We start from the raw sequence: 20,681 nt of genomic DNA, 5'->3' as shown, positions 1-20,681 counted from the left end.
CCATCTGTAGCCAAGTGTAACTCACCTAGAGCTCTATTTTAGGAGGATTTGGTGGGATATAATACCAAAGCATAGCACAGCATTATCCATAGTAGCAGTATCACCAGATTACTGCTAGGTGGCAGAGGCACTATTTTGGATGCCAGCAATAGGAAATTGCTGCTGGCCCAGAACCTGAACTACCAATGCAGATCCTGAGCAGGGTTTCTGCGTTGTTATTTTTTTAGGACAGAGGTTTGGACCTGTTAAAAGGATAGGACCTATGAGGGGTGGTGGATTGGAAGGAGGATTAAGAGAAGGGTATGTGTTTTTATGGATTCAAGCCAAAACCCCCTTCCTCAGGACAGGATACCGTAACAGTAGTATACTATACTGACTTAAGGAAGTAGGTTTTGGCCTCTGAAAGCTAATTGAAAAGTGTATTTGTCCAGTAAAATTATATTTTCTTATTTTCCATTTTTTTTGTTTTATTCCTATTTGTTAATTTATAAAATTATTGTTATTTGTTAGTTTATTTTCAAATTTACATCTGCTGTCTATATTTGCACAGTATTAGGGGACGTGTCATTGTTTCTGTGGTGTCGCATTGTATGTAGAGTTTGGCTTCTTGGCGGTTCAGTTTAACTTTTGTCTATTTATTTTATTTTTAGTCTATGATTACTAACTGGTCTTGATTCCTCCTCCCCATATCATCTATGATTCCCCACTTAAGATCATATTTTCTCCGTAACAGCTCCTACACTTTGGAATTCAGCTCCTTCCCACCTAAGAGAGGATACATCTCTAAACACCTTCAAGAGTAACTTAAAAACATTCCTGTTCAAAGATGCCTTTGGATTATAATTGTCCTTTTAACGATGTTTTACATGCATTTTAATCCCACATTACTGCTGGTTATTTTGTTCTCTCTCCCTTTTGTTCTTCCCTACTTCTTCCTTTTTCTATAAATACAGTATTGTAGTTCTTCCCCTTATCCTTTCGTTTCAGTCCTGTCTGTGGATTACTGTGTTCTGTTACTACTTGTGTCCTGTCCATTTGACTATGTATACTTTTTTATGTTTCCTTTTTTTTATCTTTGCAAACTGCCTTAAAGTTTGATTAGGCAGTATAACAAATTTTTATTAAACTTGAAACAATTGTAGGCTTCTTTTTTTTTTTAATAGTAAAACAATGAACTTTATTGCCAAATCATACAGGACATTTTGGACTGATGCTTAAACTGAAAAGCATTAGTGCTGAGAGGTTTATAGATTGGTTTAGAAAGTTTGAGAGTAGGCTTTTTTGGTTATTGGGTTTTGATAATCCCTCATCTTTTTGGCTGGATATTAATGCAGCATATATTTAACAATGTGTTTAGAAATTGGGGTTTGCATTTTACATATTAGAAATGTTACATTCTGCACCTTTTCCAAATCTTGAGAGGTGCAAAAGTCACTAGTTAAAAAAAAAAATACAATATATACAAATGTCTAGATACAAATTATTAGTGAAAATAAGCTTTATTACATTAAGTAATAAATACATACAAAGATGCAAATAACAGTTTTAGGAAATAAGACTGTTTTCCAGGTTTCATCAGCTGACATCAGCACTTTTAGTGTGACTATTAATTTGCAGGGGCTTAGTCTAAACAGGTACACTGGCTTTTGCAGTACTTATTACTTATGCATGTCAACTGGACCCCCAAAGCAGGAATTATCAAGCAACTGCTTGACGTAAGAAAAGGGTGTTAGTCTGTATAAGATATGGTGAGAAATCCCAGCAGTTCCCAAATCTGCTCTGGGAACCCCCAGCCAGTCAGCTTTTCAGGATATTTACAACGAATATGCATGAAAGAAATCTGCATACAGAGGCACTACATGTAAAATCTCTTATGCATATTTATTGTGGATATTCAGAAAACACGATTATCTGGGGGGTCCCCTAGGACAGATTTGGGAATCACTGTCCTAGACATTTTGGTCAAATGAGCTCACAATATTGCCAACCGTGCATCCCCCAAACTATTTAGCTTATGTAAAAAGTGTTAAACACCAGAGTTATATGATTGGGTACAATGAAAATTTCAGGCATGTAACCAAAGGGCAGTTTAAACATTCCTCACCATATAGCTTCTTTCTTCTGAAAAATATTTTCAGTTACCTTTCCAGATTAGTACTTTTAAACGCAAACACTGTTTAATTGTACAATGTTTCTCTTAAGTACTTTAGATGCGGTTTGGAAAAGTAAAACATTCAAACTGGGCGAACCATTTGAATGTTTAAAAAATTACAAAGGCATAATAGTTGTTTTCTTCTTCACTGCCTCGCTGTGTACTTTTGAAGGATAGTTAATCAAATTTTAATAAACAAAACTGTTCTTCAAGGAGACAGAGCGTGCTAGGATCTCGCATTTCGTTCAGTTTCAGCCAAGCATTCTCGCACCAATCCTCTAGCCTGAATGATACCTGGAAAAGAAATGTTGCATCGTTAGAGCAGTGTAAAATTTTGGAAGAAGACATTTCAGTCAAGGTTTCTTTGTCTTTCGTAATGGCTCCCCGAGAACAGATGTGATTGTTTTTTATTAGATCAGATTTAAATTACCTGCCTTTCCTAATTTAGATTTAAATTGCCTGCCTTTCCTAATTTTCTTTTGAGGTGAGTTACAGTCAGGCACAGTGGGTATCCCCTACCCCAGGGGTCTTACAGTCCAAGTTTACACCTAAGGCAAGAGCTGATGATTGGCTCATCCCAAGTCCTAAGGAACATCAGCAGGATTTGAACCCCCAGCTTTCCTGGGTCTCATCTCCGTGCCCTAACCTGCTGTACTAGGCTACTCTTTCACCCTGTTTGAAGATCAAAAAATCTCAAACACACTGGCTTCTTAGTTATATTAATAGGAATGCATGAACCAACACAACCAGTCAATATGACTGATCCTAAGGGTGCAATTCAGCAGCTTAAAGATAAGGCTAAAATTACTTGCTACATTTTTAGTTGACCTTAAAACCATGTTACTAGCAGCCACACGCTCCTCCTGAAGTACGTATTGCGTAGGGGTAAGAGCTACAGCTTCAGCACCCCAAGGCTGTGGGTTCAAACCCCCTCGCTACTTCTTGTGGCCCTGCACAAGTTACTTACGGTAATCCTCCACTGTCCCAGGTACATTAGGTTGTAAGCTCTTCTGAGCAGGGACTGTCTATTGTCTGTTAAAATGTACAGAACTGCGTACACCTTTCAGTGCTTTAGAAATAATAAATAGTAGTAGTAGCCCACCAGGACAGATACAGAAAATGCTTGATCATCCGATTGTAAACCGCTTAATACACTTGTCCAAATGGTATATTAAATCCCAATTCAGAAATACTGTATGGAATGCACAACTTTTAAAAAAGTACCGTGACATGCACAAGCAAACTAAAGGAGGAGTGGAGGAAAAAAACATTACCAACTCAGTCAACAACTCTCCACTGTACAAAAACACCATTGCTAAACGCTAGACACAATGAAAGAAAAAGCCTCAATGACAGCGAGCCTATTAAAGTCTGGCTCTACTCAAAGTACATCAGCATAAAAAATATAGGGTTGCTATAGCACAGGGGAGAACGCTCTACTTCAGTTCTATTTAAAAAAAAAAAAAAAAAAAAAAGAGTCAAAGGTTCGTATAAGGAGGCCTATGATCGATTCGTGGAACTATCCCCACTTCTTCGGGACCATTACAACCAGTGAACACAATGCGGAAGTGATCTCTGCCAGCTCAACAGTAGATGATTTTCAGAAAAAAAAAACCTGGGGGATGTACTTTGGACGCTGCTGACTTTGGGCAACTAGCGCCCTGGGCCCAAAACAGACTTAAACGTTTGTTTTTGATTATGCTTCTCTAAATGTTTCATATTACATGTTCAGCATTATTTTAAAGTGTTTTAGCATGATTGTGTCTCTCCCTAAGAACCTCCCCCTGCAGTCCACTAGGAAGATCAACTGTTTTTTACACCTAAGCAGCAACAGGACCAGCCACCATTACCGAGAGCCCTTTGCCCTGATCCAGCCAGACAAGTAAGCTCTTCCCCCAGCATTCCGTTGGAAAAATCAATCTGCTTGCTTTTAAATATCATCAGAAGTAAGAGATCAACTGCTTTTACACCTAAGCAGCACCAAGACCAGCCACCACTATCGAGAGCCTTTGTCCCAATCCTGCCAGGCGTGTGTGCTCTTCACCATACAATTCGTTGGAGAGATCAATCTGCCTGCTTTTAAATATCAGCAGCATTGGGAGATCAACTGCTTTTACACCTAAACAGCACCAAGACCAGCCGCCACTATCGAGAGCTCCTCCCCTTATATCCCGTTTAAGAGATCAATCTACCTGCTTTAAATATCAGCAGCAGTAGAAAAACAACTGCTTTTACATACAAGCAGCAGCGAGACCTACCGCAACCACCAAGAGCCCACAGACCCGATCCTGCCACGATTGTGAACTCCTCCCCCTGCAGTCCATTGGAGAGATCAATCTGCCTGCTTTTAAATATCAGCAGCAGTGGAGATCAACTGCTTTTACACCTAAGCCGCAACGAGACCAGCCACAACCACCGAGAGAACACAGACCCGATCCTACCAAGAGTGTGAACTCTTCCCCCCCCTGCAATCCGCTATGAAGATCGACTGTCGGCTCCGGGCGGCTTTCCCGCAGAGGAGAGAATCCTGCATTCATCGTGGGCCTCATCTGGGGCAGCCTCCTTGGAGCGGCTGGGACACGGGCAGTGTGTCTGGGAGGGAATGCATGGATGGGAGAACATCGCAGGGGAGGAGACATAGACATCCTGGGACTGTCGGCCAAGTCTCTTCCCTGAAGAAGCCCTTTTTCTGGAAACTAAAATCTTGTTAAAATGTTTATTTTATTTTTATTTTTCCTCTAACTCTACTTTTCACTTCTCTATTACCCTCCAGGTACTTTAGTTAGATTGTGAGCCTTCGGGACAGTAAGGGAATTTTTCAAGTACCTTTCCTATTTCTAATCTTAATGTATATTTTCTGTAAACCGCTTAGAACCTAACGGATGTAGCGGTATATAAGAAATAAATTACATTACAATTACATTACATTTATGCTCAATATCCTGTTCAGACCATGTTTTCAGAATATATCAGAAGAGCATGAGAATTGTTACAGGGTTATTTTTTTTAACTGAATCCACACGTATGCATGAGCCACAAATGAATGCACACATACACAGAATCCATTCTACCTTTGGAACTGCAAAACACGACTAATACTTCTCTATTGAGGAAACAGGTGAAGGCTCAATTTATTTAGAAATGGTTTTTATTCAAAATTGTGTGTCTCAATCATTTTGTTATTTGTTTAGCAATCCTGTTATTTTTGGACTAGTGTTTAAGCCTGTTACATTAACGGGTGCTAGTAAAGCCTCCTTCCCTCACATGTCCCTTATTTTCAGTCCCAGCACCAAACCCATTTTTACCACCACCCCCCAGCCCCCTTCTCCCATCTGTTCCCTTTCAGCCCGAGCCCCCTTTTCTCACTAGCAGCATTTCCCTCCCCACTCCACTTCCCTGTCCAGCATCACCTCTTCCCTGCTCCCCCTATCCCTCTTCATTGCTCCCCTGGCCCAGTAGCACCTCTTCCCTGCTCCCCCGGCCCAGTAACACCTCTTCCTTGCTCTCCCTGTCCCTCTTCCTTGCTCCCCTGGCCCAGAAGCACCTCTTTCCTGCTCCCCCAGTCCAGTAGCACCTCTTCTCTGCTCCCCCTGTCCCTCTTCCTTGCTCCCTTGGCCCAGTAGCACCTCTTCCCTGCTCCCCCGGCCCAGTAACACCTCTTCCTTGCTCCTCTGTCCCAGTAACACCTCTTCCCTGCTCCCCCTGTCCCTCTTCCTTGCTCCCCCGACCCAGTAGCACCTAGTGTTTTAGCCCGTTACATTAACGGGTGCTAGAGTAGATGTCTGTCTATCTGGGTTTTTTTATTTGTCTCTCTCTCCTTGGACGCTGTCTGTCTGTCATTCTTTCTGTCTGTGTCTCTCCCTGGCCCCCTGTCTGCCTATCTTTATTTCTAACTCTATCCTCTTCCCTCAATCCTGCATGTGCCCTTTTTTCTTTCTCCTCCCCACTTCCTTCCAACGTCTGCTCCCCCTGTCCCTCAAACTTCCATTCAGCGGCTGTCCCTCCTTTCCCCCATACTTCCATTCAATATCTGACTCCCTCTCTCTACCCCTTCCGTGTACTGTTCACCCTCTGTCTTGCTCCTTCCATTCACTGCCCTCTCTTCTTTCCTCCAATCCATTCTCTCCCCCTCTGCTCCCTTTCCTCCTTGAACTTCATCGGGCAGCAGCATTCACAATTCATTGCTGTTGCCGGCTTCAAACCTTCCTCTCTGGCGGGTCCTGTCTTCATGAAAACAGGTGTAGGCAGGACCTGCCAGAGAGGAAGGCCTGAAGCTGGCAACAGCAGCGAATTGTAAACGCTGCTGCTGCCTGAAGAAGCCAGGCCTTGATGCACCCGAGGCAGACCGCTTCTCTCCCCTCCCAGCCCAACCCCCACTGACCCAACTATGCTACCCTCCCAGCAAGTGACCTTAACAACAAACCTCCAAGTGTTGGCAGCCGCAGCACACTAAACAGGCTGCTTCACGGCTTTCTCCTGCTGGTGAGTCCCTCTGCCACGTCAATAATGACATCATCAGTGACACGGCAGAGGGACTCACCGGCAGGAGAAAGCTGCGAAGCAACCTGTTTAGTGTGCTGCAGCTGCCAACGCTGGAGGGAGGTTTGTTGTTAAGGTCATCTCACTGGGAGGGTCGCATGGGAGGGAGAGATAGTAGGGTCAGCGGGCCCCAGAGCGAGGATGCTGCCTCTTAGTGAGGGGAGGAGTGGTTGCCCGGGTGGAGCTGTGCGCCGGGCCTCAGATACAGAAGGTGTGCCCCCCCAAAAAACGTGCACGTGTGAGGAGTGACAGGGCGGGGGGCAGGGAGAGAGCTTGCCTGCGCTTCCTCCAGCGGTTGGTGAGTGAGGGTGGGAGGCGGGGAGTGGCCAGAGTGATCCCTGCTGCCGTGTTCTAAAATAGAATCTGCCCACGGATCAGAAAACACGGCCGCAGGGATCACGAAACCCTAAGTGCGCATGCGGCCTCTACATGGGTTTTACAAACTTATGCAGTGGGTGCGGCTTCCTTATATGGGGTGGCCTATCAAAAAAACATCGTAGATAAGCCGCCCCATTAGTAGATCAGCTATGGCGCTACCTGAGCCGTCCCCCACCCCCCCGGTACCTTTTAAAAACCGTAGCTTCCTCCAATGTCGCGGCCAGTGGTGCAGGGCAGGGGCGATTTTTTCAGCATCCAGCTTGGCCCCACACTGCTGCCTCAATGCCTGCCATCAGTTCTCATGAGTCCTGCGAGAACTAACAGGAGGCACTGAGTAAGCAACGCAGGGTCAGGCTGGATGCCGAAAAGATCGCTCCTGCCCTGCACCACTGGCCGCAACATTGGAGGAGGCAGCCGGCAGCCATCCAGCAAGGGAGCTATGGTATTTTAAAAGGTACGGGAGACTCCAGCAGTGCCGCGGCTTATCTAACTTTTTAAAATGAGAAAAGGCGTTTCCTGCGGCCTATACAAAAGGGCGTCCTATATATGGGGAAATATATATGTGTTATCTATCTAGAACTGTAGATAGATGACACATATCCACAGAAATAGGCTCCTTTAGTTTTAGCTGGAACATCTCATTTCCCCTTTGGGTTTTTCAAGTTTTGTGTTGAAAAGGACACACCTCGTTTTAACCTCTCCATGGCACTTTTACTTCCAGCATAAGTGGGCCTGATCTCCTTGCCTAATTCCTCGATGATTGTTAGAAGTTCTCCATACTTGCTTTGTGGCACTTGGTTGCTGCTTGTTCCCTACCAGATGAAGAGAGTTATTTAATAGTAAAGAACACCAGAAAATGTCCTCATTCAAACAATACAAAATTCCAAACCCATAATGCTCCAGTTACATTGTTGCCACAATGCTAAACACAATCTAGAACGCTTCTATCAGTTTGTTATTAGGACTGTCATGCCAATAAATGTTATATCAGAATAGGCTGGCCACTTAGGCTCCGATTTTATAAAAGATGTCTACAGTTAGGCACCTAGCCAATCTAGGCACCTAATTTTTTTAATTGGCTTAATCAGCGCTGACAACAGAGCGCACCATTAAAAAAACATTTTATTTATTTTTTTTATTAGTTTGCCAGTAGGCACCTACCACTTCAAGGAAGACGTCATAGGCATCATTGGGGATGGATTCAGAGCAGAGTTTGGGTGCAAATTGACTTAGGCGCATTCATTTAGGCCAAGAAAACCAGGGCCTAAGTGGTAGTGCGCCTAAGGATTCAACGCCTACTGGTGCTTACGAATACTTAGGTGCTGCTAGGCGCAATCCTATAAACAAGTCACGCCAAACAATACCTAGGCGTTAAGACACTATTTATAGAATCAGGACCTTACTGCCTAAAACGACACCCAAGTTAAAGGTTCATTTTGGTAGCCCCCCTTTCATTTCAGGTTTTCATACCCCTCCCCACCACCACCACCACCACCACCACACACATATTTGCTACCCATCTCATGACAGCCTTGCTTCCAGGGTTGATTCATAATTGCAGGGAAGACATCCTCTTAGATATAACTATAAATTAAATCACCCTAAATCCCCTTCTGGTTTTCACCGATTACCCTATGCCCTGATGTGCTTGTGAGATTCAGCCATGGCAGTCATAGAACAGCATAATTAGGAGCAACAGTCCTCTGTAATGCATGAGTAGAGTTCCCATTTCCTCCCCAACAAGCTTGTCCAGGCCTGGTTTTACCATAATCCATCTATGGGCCTTTTATGATTTGACTAGGAATATCAGGAATTAAAGACTTTTTTTTTTTTTTTCTCACAACGTTATGACAATTGACAGCTCCATTTGCTCCGCAATTGACTCTGGCTGGCTGCAACCTCACAGTAGTTAGAAAATAAGACTTACTAATATTGTAATTCCGCTCCCCATTTTCTTTTCTTTTCATGGTTGTAAACTGCTTAAATCAGGGAACAGGACAGGTTATGGATAACCTGAAAGAATGACCTGCCTGTGGGTCTCAAGGACTGGAAAGCACAGTTACTTACCGTAACAGGTGTTATCCAGGGACAGCAGGCATATATTCTCACATATGGGGGTGACGTCATCTACGGAGCCCCGGCGCGGACAGCTTTTCAAGCAAACTTGATTGAAGTTTCAAGTTTGCACACTGCACCACGCATGTGCATGCCTTCTCGCCCACTAGAGGGCGCATCCCACCTCGTGGTCCTCAGTTCCATAACTAGCAAGGAAGCCATCCCCGGGGAGGCGGGCGGGTTGTGAGAATATATGCCTGCTGTCCCTGGATAACACCTGTTACGGTAAGTAACTGTGCTTTATCCCAGGACAAGCAGGCATGATATTCTCACATGTGGGTGACCTCCAAGCTAACCAAAAAAGGGCAGGTGGGAGGATGGCAATTTAGGAAAACAGATTTTGCAAAACTGACTGGCCAAACCGGCCGTCACTCCTGGATAAAGTGTCCAGGCAGTAATGAGAGGTGAATGTATGAACCGAAGACCAAGTGGCAGCCTTACATATGTCCTCCATCGGAGTGGATCGGAGGAAAGCTATCGAAGCTGCCATCGCTCGGACCTTGTGCCCCGTGACTCGACCCGGGGGAGGAAGGCCGGCCTGAGCGTAGCAAAAGGAAATGCAAGCGGCCAACCAGTTAGACAGAGTGCGCTTGGAAACTGGATGCCCTAATCGATTGGGATCGAAGGACAAAAACAATTGAGGAACCTTCCGATGAGGCCTGGTGCGTTGAAGATAAAATGCCAACGCCCTCTTACAGTCAAGCGTGTGAAGCGCCGTCTCGCCCGGATGGGAGTGGGGCTTCGGGAAGAACACAGGAAGGACAATGGACTGATTGAGGTGGAAGTCAGAAACAACTTTAGGTAGAAACTTAGGATGGGTGCGGAGGACCACCTTGTCGTGATGAAAGACAGTGAAAGGAGGGTCCGCAACCAAGGCTTGCAACTCCCCAATCCGCCTGGCGGAGGTGAGGGCAATTAGAAACACCGCCTTCCAAGTCAGGAATTTCAAGGGGGACTTGTTGAGTGGCTCAAACGGGGGTTTCATCAGTTGAGCCAGAACCACATTCAAATTCCACACGACGGACGGAGGCTTAAGAGGGGGACAAACCCTGAGTAACCCTTTCATGAAGCGTGTCACCAAGGGATGGAGTGACAGAGGGCGTCCCTCCAGAGGTTGGTGGAAAGCAGAAATCGCACTGAGATGAACCCGCACCGAAGTGGTTTTCAAGCCGGAGCGCGACAAATGAAACAAATATTCTAAAACCGAGGATACCGGAACTGATACCGGATCCAGGTGAAAAGACGAGCACCAGGTGGAAAACCTGGTCCATTTCTGCGCATAGCAAAGCCTCGTCGAGATCTTGCGGGAGGCTTCCAACACCTCCTTCACCGATTGAGACAGGTCCGGAGGAGTCAGGGAACAAGAAACCAGGCTGTCAGGTGCAATGACTGCAGATTGGGATGTAACATGGATCCTTGACTCTGAGACAGCAGAGAAGGAGAGACAGGCAGGGGAAGAGGCTCTCTGGCACTGAGCTGGAGCAGCAGGGAGAACCAGTGCTGACGCGGCCACCGAGGTGCTATGAGAATCATCGTGGCCGTGGACGATTTTAGGTGTACCAACGTTCGCATGATCAGAGGGAACGGAGGGAATGCATACAGGAACCTCCCTTCCCAGTCGAGTAGGAAGGCATCCGCTTCCAGACGGTCCTGCGAGTACATCCGAGAACAATATAGTGGTAGTTTGTGTGTCTCCGGAGAGGCAAACAGATCCACCTGTGGCGTTCCCCAGCGAGCGAAAACCTCGCGTAGAACTGCTGAGTGTAGAGTCCACTCGTGCGGTTGCAGAAGTCGACTCAGTTTGTCCGCCAGGCAATTCCGTTCTCCTTGGATGTAGACCGCCCGGAGGAAGATGTTCCGGGAGGCCGCCCACTCCCAGAGGCGAAGAGCTTCGGAGCAGAGGGGCCATGACCCCGTTCCTCCCTGCTTGTTCACATAATACATTGCCACCTGATTGTCCGTGCGGACGAGGACCACCTGGTCCTGCAATATGTGAACGAAGGCTCGAAGTGCTAGGAAGATGGCTCGCAGCTCTAGCACGTTGATGTGACACTGACGGTCTTCTGTCGACCACAGGCCCTGCGTGCGAAGACCGTCGAGATGGGCTCCCCACGCGTACTCCGAGGAGTCCGTGGTCAGGACCTTGCGAAAAGGCGGAGTGCGGAACAATAGCCCCATGGACAGATTTGAAGAGTCTGTCCACCAACGCAGCGATTTCCGCAAGGGCGGAGTTACCGAAATGAGGCGAGACACCGGGTCGCACTCCTGACGCCACTGGGACGCGAGGGTCCACTGAGGGATCCTCAGATGTAGCCTCGCAAACGGCGTGACATGTACCGTCGAGGCCATATGGCCCAGCAGCATCATCATGCGCTTGGCCGACACCCTCGATAGTTGAGAGACCTGGCGGCTCATCCGTACCAAGGTTTCCAACCGCTGGGTCGGCAGGTAGGAGCGTAGGCGCACCGTGTCCAGCACCGCACCTATGAATTGAAGAGACTGCGACGGCCTCAACTGAGACTTTGGAAAGTTTATCTCGAACCCGAGAGTTTGCAGGAAGGCAATAGACTGTCGGGTCGCTGAGATAACCCCCTCCCTGGTCGGGGCTTTGATGAGCCAATCGTCCAGGTAAGGGAACACATGGAGTCCACGTGACCTGAGGGCTGCTGCAACCACCACCATGCACTTCGTGAATACTCGTGGGGACGCGGCCAGGCCGAAGGGCAGTACCCTGTACTGGAGGTGGAGGTCCCCCACCTGGAATCGTAAAAATCTTCGGCAGGCGGGGTGCACCGGAACATGGGTGTATGCTTCCTTCAAGTCGAGGGAGCACATCCAGTCCCCTTCCTCCAAGAGAGGATACAAAACCGGGAGAGATAGCATTCGAAACTTCTCCCGGGCTAGGAATTTGTTGAGCTTCCTGAGGTCCAGTATGGGGCGCAGGTCCCCGGTCTTTTTTGGGACCAAAAAGTAGCGGGAGTAAAACCCCGTACCCCGCTGGTCCTTGGGGACCGGCTCGACCGCCCGAAGCTTCAAGAGAGCTTTGGCTTCGGTTATAAGGGTCGGTAGCTGCGAACGGTTGCAGGGGACTAAACTTGGGGGACTGTCCGGCGGCGAGGACACAAAGTTGAGCGAGTAGCCCTCGGAGACGATCCGGAGCACCCAAGCGTCTGAGGTAATCCCGGTCCATGCCTCCCGGAAGGACCGCAGACGGCCCCCGATAGGAAGGGGTTCCTGTGAAAGTGCGGAGGGGAACCCGCCCCGTCCGCTCAGCCCGTCAAAAGGAAGGCGCGGGCTTAGAAGGGCCCTGCGCCTGGGCTTGGGTTTGTCCCCCTCTGCCTCGCTGAGACGGACGTCTCGGAGGCGGTCTCGAGAAAGCCGGGGTCGACTTCTGAGGGTATCGGCGCGGCGGAGGCCGAAAGGGTTTCTGCGGCGGGGGTCTAGGTTTGGGGCGGACCAGGGATGCTAGAGAGCGCTCCTGTTCCGACAAGCGTTTGGTCGCCGCATCCAATGACTCGTCGAATAACTCGGACCCCACACAAGGCAAGTCAGCCAGGTGTTCCTGCAGGTTTGGGTCCATGTCGAGGGTGCGAAGCCAGGCCAAGCGGCGCATGGCCACCGAGAGGGCCGACACCCTCGAAACCAGCTCAAAGGCGTCGTACACTGCGTGGAATAGGTACAACCGCAATTGAGACAGGTTGGACATAAACTTATCGAATCCTGCTCTTTGGGAGTCCGGTAACGAGTTTCGATATTGAGGAAGATCCTTCACCATACCACGCAAATAGGAGGAGAAGGTGAAGGCGTAATTTAGAACCCTGGTGGCCATCAGGGAATTTGAATAGAGGCGACGGCCAAATTTGTCCAGGGTCCGCCCCTCCCTGCCTGGTGGAACCGCCGCAGAAACCCGTGAGGGCTGTGATTTTTTAAGAGCAGACTCCACCAGAAGAGACTGGTGGGAGAGCTGCGCCTTATCGAACCCTTTAGGGGGAATCGTCCTATACTTCGATTCCATTTTTGAAGGCACAGACGTGACTGTAAGAGGGCTTGACAAGTTATTCAGCCAGGTTTGCAGAAGGACACTGTTGAGAGGGAGTCTAGGCACCTCCCTAGGAAGAGTAGGGAGGTCCTGTTCCTCCAAAAATTCTTTGGAATACCGAGAGCCTACCATGAGGTCAATCCCCAGGGCTTGGGCCATGTCCTGAACGAAGGATGAAAATGAGGACGGCCTAGCCTGGGGGGACGGGGTTCTCGACCGCCCCACCGAGGAGAGGGGGGAGGCTTCATGGGAATAATGAGGATCCCTAACCGATCCCGAATCCCAGGATCCCCTCTCGAGGGCCCTCGAGGGGGAAGGGGAAGTTGTCCTCCTCGCAGAACCCTTGGGTGAGGACCCCGGGGTTCGTGGGACACTCTCCCGTTTCCTCGGCGAGGCGGCCCGGGAAGGCTTCCCATGAGGTGAGCGGAGGAGCCTCGGGTTGTCGAGGCGCAACTCCGACACCTGCAGCGCCTCGCCCCCGAACGACGAGGAACGGTCGCGCCGAGGCGAGCCTCGGGGCCGCTTAGACTTCCTCGATCGACGCCCCGTCCGAGGTCGCGTCGAGGGCGAGGCGTGTCTGGAAGACCCGGAGGAAGAGGAGGAAAGACGGCGCACTCTGCGCAACTTTTCCTTGGGCCTTACACTCCGCTCAGGGGGTTCCCCCGAGGTCGAGGTCCGGGGCGGGGCCGAGACCGAGGTGAACGGGGCCCCCGTACCCGAGACCGAGGTCGCCGAGGTCGGGGCTCCCGAGGGAGCCCAGGCCGGGGCCTCCGAGACCGAAGGCGTCCCGGCCGAGGTCGAGGCCGCCGGAACCGCAGCACGCTGCAACACTTCCAGGGCTCCCGACAGCTCCGATGAGATCAGAGCTCGGAGGAGATCCTGGAAGGCCGGAATCCCCACGAAGGTGGGGAGTTCCGAGTCCGGGGCACACTCCCTGGAGGGCGACCTCGGTTTCGAGTATTCCCTCGGGGTGTGCGGAGTCGAGGTCCGATGCGGGGCCGGGGTCGACCCACCCGCCTTGGCCTGACTCGAGGATGGCTTCTTTGCTGAGGGGGATGGAACAGAGGACTTACCCGAAGCTTGCTTCACTGACGACGCCTTCGAGGAAGAGGGCCGAGGCGAAGCCGAGGCCCCCGAGGCCGCCGAGGCCGAGGTCAAGGCCGGGGCCGAAGCCGAGGCCGACGTCGAGGCCTTAGGCGGCGCGTCGACGGCGAACAATTCGGCCATTCTTGCCTTACGGCGACGGAGGGCCCTGTTTTGGAAGGTAGCACAGCGATCACACGAGTCTGTCGGATGTTCGGGCCCAAGACAGACGATGCACCACCGGTGAGGGTCAGTGATGGAAAGCAACCTCTCGCACCGGCTGCACTTTTTGAATCCCGTAACAGGACGGGACATCCACGAAGAAAAAGAAGAAGGCCGGGAACGTACCGACGTCCCGCGGCCACGGATTCCGGGAGCCCCCGGAGTCCGATGAAAAACGAAAGACTTTTTTTTTTTTTTTTTTTTGAAGTGAAACGAAAGGGAAAAAAAAACAGCACCGCGAACTAATTCGAAGGAAAACAAACTAAACGCGGCAGCTAGAAGGCAAAAACACTGGAGCTCAGATCCACAGGGCTTTCTTGCTCCGCGGAAAAATTTGAACTGAGGACCACGAGGTGGGATGCGCCCTCTAGTGGGCGAGAAGGCATGCACATGCGTGGTGCAGTGTGCAAACTTGAAACTTCAATCAAGTTTGCTTGAAAAGCTGTCCGCGCCGGGGCTCCGTAGATGACGTCACCCCCATATGTGAGAATATCATGCCTGCTTGTCCTGGGATAATGGAATATTCCTGGCTTAGGTGGCTCTTACTGATGGGCAATATATCAAATATATAATAAATAATATATCAAATATATAATAAATAATAATAAGATTTTGCAAGCAGATGAGTAAAACCGCTGGCTGGATAACTCATGGAACTATCTTACAGTATGTATGTTAGGACAGGGCTGGAAGGGAAGAGGAACATCTTTATGGGCCTACCCAAGGGAAATGTGTCCCTTAAGGATGGAAAATTACTGCCAGGTATAACTTTGATTGCTAGTCCATTCCGGCAGGACAATAACTTGTATAGCTGACTGTAACTTGCCTTGAACTCAGATTTGGAAAAGGAGCAGAATTAGGAAAGGGGGAGGGATTTCAATTACATCTGAAAATCCAACGCCCACTACTTCATGGAAGGCCCCCTTCAGCTGCTGATTAGGGTCTGGGATGCTTATGAAGTTGTGCTTACAATTCTCAGATGAACCAAGGGCTTTTAGCGCACGTGGTTTTAGTGCACGTGCTAGACGCTAACGCCAGCACTGAGATGGCGTTAGTTCTTGGCGCGTAGCGCAGGGTTAGCACGCGCTACAAAACTAGCGCACCTTAGTAAAAGGAGCCCCAAGTGTTGGTCTTATGATAAATCCTATTGGCTGGCCAAAAGCAGCACAAACCGAGACATAAATTAATTAATAAATTTATAAATTATTGGTCATGGTGCATCTTTGTATTCACAATAAGGCACCAAAGCACTTGATGGATAGCATTCTGCCATATGAACTGCAGCGCATGTTGCGCTCGGTGACTCACGATGACCTACATATTCCCACGGTGAAACAGCTGCGGCTAGCATGTTTTCGTGGGTGGGTCCTCAGGAGTGGAATAAGCTTCTAGAAAATGTTGAAGAAACACCTTTTCTGTAAGATGAAATAGGGGAACTTGATTTATAGTCTTTTGATGTGAGGAGCTAGTAGCCTCTTTGTAATTTTAGGAGGCTTTATATTATCATTATTATGTTTTATTGATGTTCTATCTGTTGTAATGTATGTGATTCTGTTTATGTATATACTATATTGAAGGGATTTCAAAGTCCCTCCTCGAGGGCCGCAATCCAGTCAGGTTTTCAGGATTTCCCCAATGAATATGCATGAGATCTATGTGCATGCACTGCTTTCAATGCATATTCATTAGGGAAATCTGGAAATCCCAACTGGATTGCGGCCCTTGAGGAGGAACATTGAGACCCCTGCTATATTGTGACCCACCTTGGGAAAGGCGGGGTTTAAATAAATAAATACAAATACCTCATCACCCCACCCACCCCCTCAGGTCACAACACTATTTGTTTATACATGGAAAGCCTTGTTCTAGAAAAGTGGGCTAATATCATTGCTCTGTGTACTACACTGACATCTGGTCATTTCATAGATGCCAGAAATAAAAAAAAATAAAAAAGATGGGGGAGAGTCACCATGACACCACCAAATTTTTCCTTCACTTCTTCCAACAGAGTATTTAACTTTTTAGCTCTCTTTTCCCAGCAATTATGCTGCAATCGGCATTGCAGAAGATGCATGCAAGACTTGACCATCTGCACATGCTCAAACCCTGCCAGCTTCCACCCCATGCAAAACAGGAACTCAGGGGAGAGGTGAAAGGAAGGAGAGAGATGCTAGTAACCAGTGGGGGAGGGAGGTTTAAGAGGTATGGAAGTGAGATGCACCTGCATGGGGGGGAGGGGGACTATGGAATGATAGGGAAGAGAAGATGCTGGGTTGCGAGTGGAGCTTCAGCCCTCCTCAAAGAAAACATCATACCATTGGCCCTGGGTCATTTTTACTTTGTCACGCTATACATATACATATTGTATACATAGCCTTGGGTGAATCTTATTAGGATTTTTAATCACCTTTATGAAAACAAACATACATCACTCACACGTAAAAAAGAGAGAATCAAAATACTGAGAGAGGATTTGCAGGGGACAATAATAGACAATGCTGGGGAGGGGGAAACATGCATTCTTTAAAGTGTCTGCATTACCTGAGTATAACCTAATGATGGTGGTCCATAGTCATTTATAAGTTGCCTATATTGTACAGATGCCGCCATACTTAGAGAAGGAGAATGAATAGTCCCAACTGTTCACAGGAAAGAAAAACAAAACAAAACAAGATTAACAAAACAAGATTAACAAAATTGAGCAGTCACAAAATCAAAAAGCATTTCTAAAATTCTTATATAAAGAAACGCGGGAACCAGCCCAATTCCCTAACATAAGCGGTTCTGAATTGCCAATTCTGACACTCTAAAACAGTGGTCTCAAACCTGCGGCCCGCCAGGTACTATTTTGTGGCCCTCAGTACGTTTATCATAATCACAAAAGTAAAATAAAACAGTTTCTTGATCATATGTCTCTTTAGCTATAAATTGCAATATTATTAGTAAAACTTAGCCAAAAGGAAAGATTTATAAACTATAAATAGTTTTACCTCATGCAAAATGGTCATTTCTTTAATAACACATTAACAATTTTTTTTTCTGAGGCCCTCCAAGTACCTACAAATCCAAAATGTGGCCCTGCAAAGGGTTTGAGTTTGAGACCACTGCTCTAAAAGGTGATCTGAAACACAGTAGGACAAAATGCATTGAGACAGAGGAAAGTCAGAAGAGTGAACACAGCAGAGCAGGACCTAATACCCCTCATTCTTAAGATGACCCAAGACATTATTAAAAAGGTACAGGCACTGTGGAAACAGGGCACACAGATGTGGCTTGTGGTCTTTTGCTTGGCAGCCAGTGGTTCAAATCAAAGCTTGCCACCTTGGTTCATAGTTGACAGAGATTCTCTATTTGCTCATAGCACCATAAAAAGTCTTTAGGAATAAGAGAGAGCACCGTTTTAACTTAAGATATATTTTCATGAAAAAACCGCACTGTATTGCAATAAATCTTTCCATTTTATAAACATGACATTTTATAAACATGACATCAGAAATTATAATTTAATCTACTCCAATTTTTCAAATTATACATAATTTGTTGAATGGCAACCCCAGTCATTATAAGTAATAATTTGTTGTTATTTGTAGAAATCTGACTTTTTGCTCTCATTGCCATACCAAACAGCACAGTATCATATGATAATGCCACTGGGTTATCTAATAAACAATTAATTTCAGGATGTGTGGGAGCCATTTACAAAGTATTGTACCGATTAGATGACATTTTATTTTATTTTTCCCTTAAATTTACAAGTTTGATTGTGAAGGGGGGAGGGGAGGGTAAATTTATTGTTACATATTGTATAAGGTATTGATTATATGATAAGAAAGGGTGGGAAGGGTGGGAGATAAGAGTATATTATTTGTACCATTGATGATTATTAAGTGTTATATTTATTGTTAATTTGTTTGGATATATTTTTATACTTATTGTAAATTTGAAAATGAATAAAGAATTAAAAAAAATATATATATATATTTTCATGTACCATTGCCTGGTATACCAAGCATATCCAAGGAAATATAACAAAGGTTAGATACCTGTTATCAGACATATTGCGTGGTGAAAGCTCTAGAATAGTGGTTCCCAAACTTGACCAGTCAGGTTTACACAATATCCACAATGAATATTCATAATGTAAGTGTGCATGCAGATCTTTCTCATGCAAAATCATTATGGGTACCCTGAAAAGATGACTAGTCTTGGTCTTAAGGTAAATCCTATTGGCTGGCCAAAAGCAGCACAAACTGAGACATAAATTAACTAATAAATTTATAAATTATTGGTCATGGTGCATCTTTGTATTCACAATAAGGCACCAAAGCACTTGATGGATAGCATTCTGCCATATGAACTGCAGTGCATGTTGCGCTCGGTGACTCACGATGACCTACATAGTCCCACGGTGAAACAGCTGCGGCTAGCATGTTTTCATGGGTGGGTCCTCAGGAGTGGAATAAGCTTCCAGGATATTTAGTTTTAAGAAAATGTTGAACAAACACCTTTTCTGTAAGATGAAATAGGGGACTTGATTTATAGTCTTTTGATGTGATATTGCATGTATAATTAATTTCAGGATGTGTGGGAGCCATTTCAAAGTATTGTACCGATTAGATGACATTTTATTTTATTTTTCCCTTAAATTTACAAGTTTGATCGTGAGGGGGGGAGGGGAGGGTAAATTTTATTGCTACATATTGTATAAGGTATGCATGCTACATATTGTAAGTGTGCATGCAGATCTTTCTCATGCAAAATCATTATGGGTACCCTGAAAAGATGACTAGCTGAAGGTTTGAGAGCCACAATGACATTTAAATTTGCACCAAGAGGCATGGAGATTTGACACTGGGAACAACTTGCTTCAGTGCTAAATCATCCTTACTAGTTATGTTATGTTCATTTGTTATCTGCCAAGAACTGTAGATTGAGCAGATATATCTTAAAATAAACAAACACCCTATTGTTAACCTGTCAACAAAAGAATGCTCCTAATGTGCTGAGAAAGATGACAGTGAAGTTCTTCTGAGATCCCAACATAGCACATTAAGCATCACTTTCTGGAACTTGCCAAGATTCAGAGAAGCAATAATAATTCTGGAGAAAGCACTTCACTAACCAAAACTGTAGAATTGATCCACAGTGAAATGATGCAAGCAAGAAGGGAGAACTGCAGAGTTGATGTTCGCGATGACAGATTTTATTATATTCCACAACAAATGTAGTTCTTTATGCAGTCAACTGTATATCCACATAGTTTGAAAAGTACGGACCCAACACGGGCCGTGTTTCAACTCAAATGTCTTCCTCAGGGGTCCTAAGGATGATTGTTATGCTAAGGCAAAATGTGGATGTTGGCAAGCTTGGGAATAAACCTTATTGAGTTCTTCTATGCTTCTAATCAAGTATGGGTTACTTGATGAATTCTCAAAGTAAACATAATCCCTTGAAAGCGGCAGACCAGTTTCCATCCCATCCCCCGCTTCTCAAAAGGCAGTTCTGTTGTGCGATATAATAAAATCCAGCATCACGAGCATCAACTCCGCAGTTCTCCCTTCTTGCTTCTTGAAAGCAGCACTTCACTGTCACGACCAAATCAGTCGGAAAATCTCAAAGCCAGACCTGAACTGAATCATGAACACCCAATCCGCAGAACATGTGACGAACCACAATCCAGAATCCCCCCGAATGGTAGTCCATGACGAGGTGAGGCGTGGCCTAGTGGTAGAGCTGCTGCCTCAGCCCCTTGAGGTTGTGGGATCGATTCCCAGCACTGCTCCTTGTGACCCTGGGCAAGTCACTTAATCCTCCATTGTCCCAGGTCCAAAAATAAGTACCTGTATATAAGTAAACTGCTTTGAACGTGTTAACTACAAAAAGGCTTTTCAACCCAGTCCTTGGGACATATCCAGCCAGTCTGGTTAGAAACTGCATAAGACAGATCTGCAAACCAAGAAGAAAGTGCACGCAAATCTCTCATTTGAATATCCTGAAAATCTACCTGGCTGGGTGTGTTTCAAGGACTGGGCTGAGATCCACAGTAATAGGTGATCACTCCCTGTGTATCACAAACCAGGAAGCGCTGTACTGACAAACACAATACATTTAAGGAAAATATATGTCTGCAGCAAGAAAGGTAGCTTGTTGACA

At 46.5% G+C, this 20,681-nt stretch overlaps 1 protein-coding gene across 4 annotated transcripts in view; it reads right to left on the bottom strand.

Moving 5' to 3' along the window:
- Positions 1–1,480: 1,480 nt before the first annotated feature.
- Positions 1,481–20,681, bottom strand: part of CDK2AP1 (cyclin dependent kinase 2 associated protein 1) — a 31,887-nt gene continuing 12,686 nt past the window's right edge. For 2 of the 4 annotated variants that reach the window (XM_033956615.1, XM_033956617.1), the window contains exons 2-4: positions 17,070–17,167; positions 7,755–7,881; positions 1,481–2,446 (exon numbers count right to left, since the gene is read on the bottom strand). In XM_033956615.1, the coding sequence (XP_033812506.1) occupies positions 2,379–2,446; positions 7,755–7,881; positions 17,070–17,167 (293 nt within the window). In that variant the 3' untranslated portion in view covers positions 1,481–2,378. Of the gene's footprint in view, positions 2,447–7,754; positions 7,882–17,069; positions 17,168–20,153; positions 20,174–20,368; positions 20,473–20,681 lie in introns of those variants that run through there. The other 2 variants (XM_033956618.1, XM_033956616.1) reach the window with 2 other exon arrangements.

The sequence above is a fragment of the Geotrypetes seraphini genome, chromosome 8 (assembly GCF_902459505.1).
Source record: "Geotrypetes seraphini chromosome 8, aGeoSer1.1, whole genome shotgun sequence".
NCBI lineage: Eukaryota > Metazoa > Chordata > Amphibia > Gymnophiona > Dermophiidae > Geotrypetes > Geotrypetes seraphini.
The sequence above is the reverse complement of the archived record's forward strand: the minus strand, read 5'-3'. Positions and strand labels throughout refer to the sequence as shown.